Source organism: Myzus persicae, unplaced genomic scaffold (genome assembly GCF_001856785.1).
Source record: "Myzus persicae strain clone G006 unplaced genomic scaffold, MPER_G0061.0, whole genome shotgun sequence".
In the NCBI taxonomy this organism is placed as follows: Eukaryota; Metazoa; Arthropoda; class Insecta; order Hemiptera; family Aphididae; genus Myzus; species Myzus persicae.
Window position 1 is genome coordinate 341,875 of NW_019104455.1, and position 4,474 is coordinate 346,348.

Below are 4,474 nucleotides of genomic sequence, written 5' to 3' on the forward strand. Positions count from 1 at the left end.
AAGTTTCCGTGAATAATCAGTTTTTAAATAACAACATAGATCAGAATCTAAAATGAAGTGAATACTCATTATAAAATAATTACCGATCCGTCACGAATCTAATATATTATATTGACACAATGACGTATTCTAATATTATTTAATCATACGTGTGTATTATATTATTATACTATAATAATGTATATTATTAATATATTATACAAACAGTCAACGGAGAGTATGCGACTATGCGAGTTTGCGAGTAGGTACCTCACAAGCAGGTATGTCACCGGTATGTAATTCGTGCGATGTGCCTTCTGCAGGTATGTGCAGTGTTTGTACCGTGCTTAACACTGAGCACATAGATTATATAGAATAGGTTGTAACTTGTAAATTGTAATTTATAGTCGCTCACAGTTATAATATGTCGATCAGTTTACCTGTATACCAAATAATTAATTACCATTATGGTACGTATGGTGTATGCGTGTACGGTTTACAATATGTTATGTATTTATATAAGCGAATATAGGTAATGGATCATTATAATATTATACTTATACTAAAATAAAATTGAACATGGAAGTTGGAACGCAGTTTTTAATTGTTTAATTGAGCTCATCTACTTAATTGTTCTGTCATGAATTAAAAATGATGTCTTAACAACATTCACATGTATTATGTTTTTATGCAATAGATAATAAACTACATACCATACAAACAAATACTTATTATTACAATTTAGAGGTATAACTTTATAAGACACAAGTGAGTAGTGACAAGTTATAACTTTATGATAAATGATATAGGTAGACAGTACATAGATAGATAATATCATATTTTTTAAATTTGGCGCTCATTTCGTTTGCAATATCATCCTCTAGTAACAAGTAAGCAATTTTGTAGGTTATGTTTAAGAGGCAAGACAATCAATTATTCAAAAACTATTATAGTATTTTAGTCATTTAGTATAATAGTATTATTAGTTATTACTTATTACTTATTACATAAAAAGTTCTTAGGTAATTGGTAAATGTTTTAATTATTAAGTACACGGTTTAGAATCATCTAATTGTTTTTTTTTTCATACAATATTGGTTCATTTTTAAAACATTACAGCGTTTTAACTCCTCTACCAAGTTTGCATTTAGTGATCAGTTTTTGAATAACCATGTCGGCTCAATGTGAGAAAGTAAACTCTACCAGTCCAGCCTGCGAGTTTGGTCCTAAACTAAAGCTGTTACGGTCCAATGACCAGGTCCGGGAACTGCAGACCATACTTAGAGACAAGTAAGTTTGTGGTACCGATACGAATGCATTTATGAAACTAAGCGTTCGTACGGTCCACAGAAACACAAGTCGAACGGATTTCAAATTTTATGCTGACCGTCTAATTCGTCTAGTCATTGAGGAAAGCTTAAACCAGTTACCATTTGATACTTGTATGGTTATGACACCTACAGGTAATTACTACAAAGGTACCAAATATCAAAGAGGTAACTGTGGTGTCAGTATTGTGCGTAGTGGAGAGGCTATGGAGCAAGTAAGAATTTATTAATATTTCCAAAAACTGATTAGCATGTTTACATCTGATTGTTTAGGGTCTGCGAGACTGTTGTCGATCAATACGCATTGGTAAAATATTGGTAGAATCAGATTCAGATACTCATGAAGCCCGTGTAGTATATGCTAAATTTCCTCATGATATAGCTGATAGAAAAGTGCTATTAATGTATCCAATAATGAGTAAGTAATACATAGATGACTAATTACCCAGGCAACACGTGATAATGCTTTATTTTTAGGTACTGGAAATACTGTTATTAAAGCAGTGAATGTTTTAAAGGAACATCGAGTGGCTGAAGACAATATAATTCTATCAAACTTATTCACTACACCTATTGCTGCTCAAACTATTACCACAGCATTCCCATTGGTTTGTTTTATTTACAAATTACTCTTATAAATCTTGGTTATCAGTATTTATTAAATTATGTTTATGACTTTTATGCTTAGATGACTATACTAACATCAGAACTTTATCACATCGCGCCCAATCATTTTGGCCAAAAATATTTTGGTACTGATTAAATATCTTATTTAATTTATTATTTTTGTTTGCACAACATTACATTTTTGGTAAGTAAGACTTTTACCATGCAAATCACAATGTGACCAATTTAAACAGACTTAATTATACATTTTTTCCTATCGGTCAATTTTAATCATAAGATACAATTTACAATGTCTTATAACTTTTTTTCAAGAAAATTTTGTTATTGTTATTACATAGATAGGTTATTAATTATCATTTTGTTCTAAGAACTTATATTTCGACTGAAATGTATTCAATATAAAGCTGTTTATTTACAGTATTCAATTTGAATAAATGATTTAATTTTTAAGTTATTATTATTTTGATACATTTTTATGACTAATATTTTACTAACTGTAAGAAATTACATTGCTATAAGTTGTTTATTTTATAATGGAAATTTGTCTGTAGGTTCTTGAATTATGTAATTTATTCATCCGTTCTAAAACACCGAATTTTCGCCATCATGTACCAAACTATATTTTTGGATAACCTTAAACCGTGTATTTCTTATATGTCCTATACATTAATAAATGCAAATTTTTAAATATAATTTGGAGAAACTTCAGTGTCAAGTGTCAACATAATTATAAATAGAATGTTATTTTTATAAGGGGATTGCAAACAGACAGTTATTTCAGCCAAAATACATCCATCTTTTGTCAATCATGCCGATGGACCTCATAATGCAATAAGACTTCTGAAAACTGATTTAATTTGTTAATGTGTCTACTTGAGATCAATCAGACCACTCTTTAAAAAATATTTATTTGAAAATTAAATTATATCTTAAAATGTGGCCTGATTGATCTCAAGTAGACATATTAATTAATTCAAATCAGTTTTCAGAAGTCTAACCGCGTTATCAAGTCCATCGATTATTACAAACAAGTACAAAAATTACATCAAATGAGTATACATTGTCTACCGTTAATGTGAATTATGCCAAGACGGTGACTTGTACATACTCGTGGAAGGAAGAGCTGTCTGCTATTTTATTTACACACAGTCACATTCACTAATGAACATTTACTACCTAGTAGTACCCACATTTACAAGACCCTCATGCAAAACTGTATATTTGCTATCCACGAAACATCTAAAATTAAGTTGGAAGATAAAAAAAAATTATCTTTTGTCCATCTAAGAGTTTTTTTTTTAAAGTAAATTGAAATAATTAAAACAACTTTTATGTACTTTAAAGTCCATAACAACATCATGAATCTTTAAAATAGGGCTTTTTATCCATAAACAATTTTAATATAAACTTTTATAAATAAATATTTTTTATATGGTTTTTAAATGGTTTCTACCGTTGATTAATTGAACCAACTTTATAGTATTATGTTATACTCATGCTTCTTTGTACCAAAAAATTTGAATTTGTATTATCATAGATAATATAGCACTATAGTTAGGTATACCAATGGAATTATTTATTTATCATTATATTAATTTGTAATTTACTCACTAGTGGTGAATGTCTGATGGAGGTGAGTAGATATTTATTCCCCACCTTCTCCTGCCACAATGTACCACTAGTGACTCACATCTAAATTAGTATAATGAATGATAAATTATTGCATTGGCATTGCCAATCTATAGTGGATATTTAGTTCATGATATTATTAAATAAATAATTAAAACTAGACAAAATTAGTTAGTGTTATTTACTTAAGGATTATTATGTATAGATTTGTAACATTTTATTTAACACCCTTTGAAATCAATACTGTGAAATTGTATTTATTTATATTTTATTTTTATCAGTTTTATATGAATCTGGAAATACAAATCTTAACAAATAATTAATTAAGAAAATTTAAGGAAATAAATTTGAATATTTTTAATAGGTATTTAGTTTTAATTTATTAGTATTAGTAAAAAGATATAACCAATATGATAATAATATAATTCATAAGAGTGTGACCGAGTGGTCTGACGCGTCCGCTGCGACGCAGCCGGTCGCGGTTCGATCCTCGGCTACCGGGCGGCATTTTTCTCCGGACAAGTCGCGGTGACCGGAGAACAAGTGCTGCCATCCCCCACCCCCGGGGCATGGCAGAAACCTACGGGTGCCCCATTCGAAATTCTGCCAAAAAACAAACACACACGTGTTCCCCCCTACCGTTCCAAAAAATATACAATACAAACTACAATACAAAAACCTACTACAGCTAATGGCCTCAGTTGCCGAAGCTTAAGTTCAAAAAAAAAAAAAAAAAAGAGTGTTAAAAAAATGAGCATAAAATAGCCATCTTGGTGAACAAAAATCTTGTAAAAATATTTTTGTACTTTTTTCTTTAACATTTAAGAAAACATCATTTACCATTAAAGTTGTAGAAGTACTAACTTAAATTCTATGTTTTAATAACTAATTAGGATATATTAACCCAATAT

General features: G+C 29.5%; 1 protein-coding gene across 3 annotated transcripts; it reads left to right on the forward strand.

Annotated features, from left to right (window-relative positions):
- Window positions 1-755: 755 nt before the first annotated feature.
- Window positions 756-2,788, forward strand: LOC111042303 (uracil phosphoribosyltransferase homolog). Of its 3 annotated transcripts, none has more exons than XM_022326868.1 (6): window positions 756-869; window positions 1,099-1,269; window positions 1,330-1,522; window positions 1,581-1,725; window positions 1,785-1,915; window positions 1,996-2,788. In XM_022326868.1, exons 2-6 carry the CDS (start codon window positions 1,151-1,153, stop codon window positions 2,068-2,070), a joined length of 663 nt encoding a protein of 220 aa, XP_022182560.1. In that variant the 5' UTR covers window positions 756-869; window positions 1,099-1,150; the 3' UTR covers window positions 2,071-2,788. The 3 variants fall into 3 exon arrangements, with proteins under 3 accessions (XP_022182560.1, XP_022182559.1, XP_022182558.1); XM_022326867.1 differs by lacking the exon at window positions 756-869 and adding an exon at window positions 886-1,001; XM_022326866.1 differs by lacking the exon at window positions 756-869 and having other exon boundaries at window positions 1,015-1,269.
- Window positions 2,789-4,474: the final 1,686 nt, after the last annotated feature.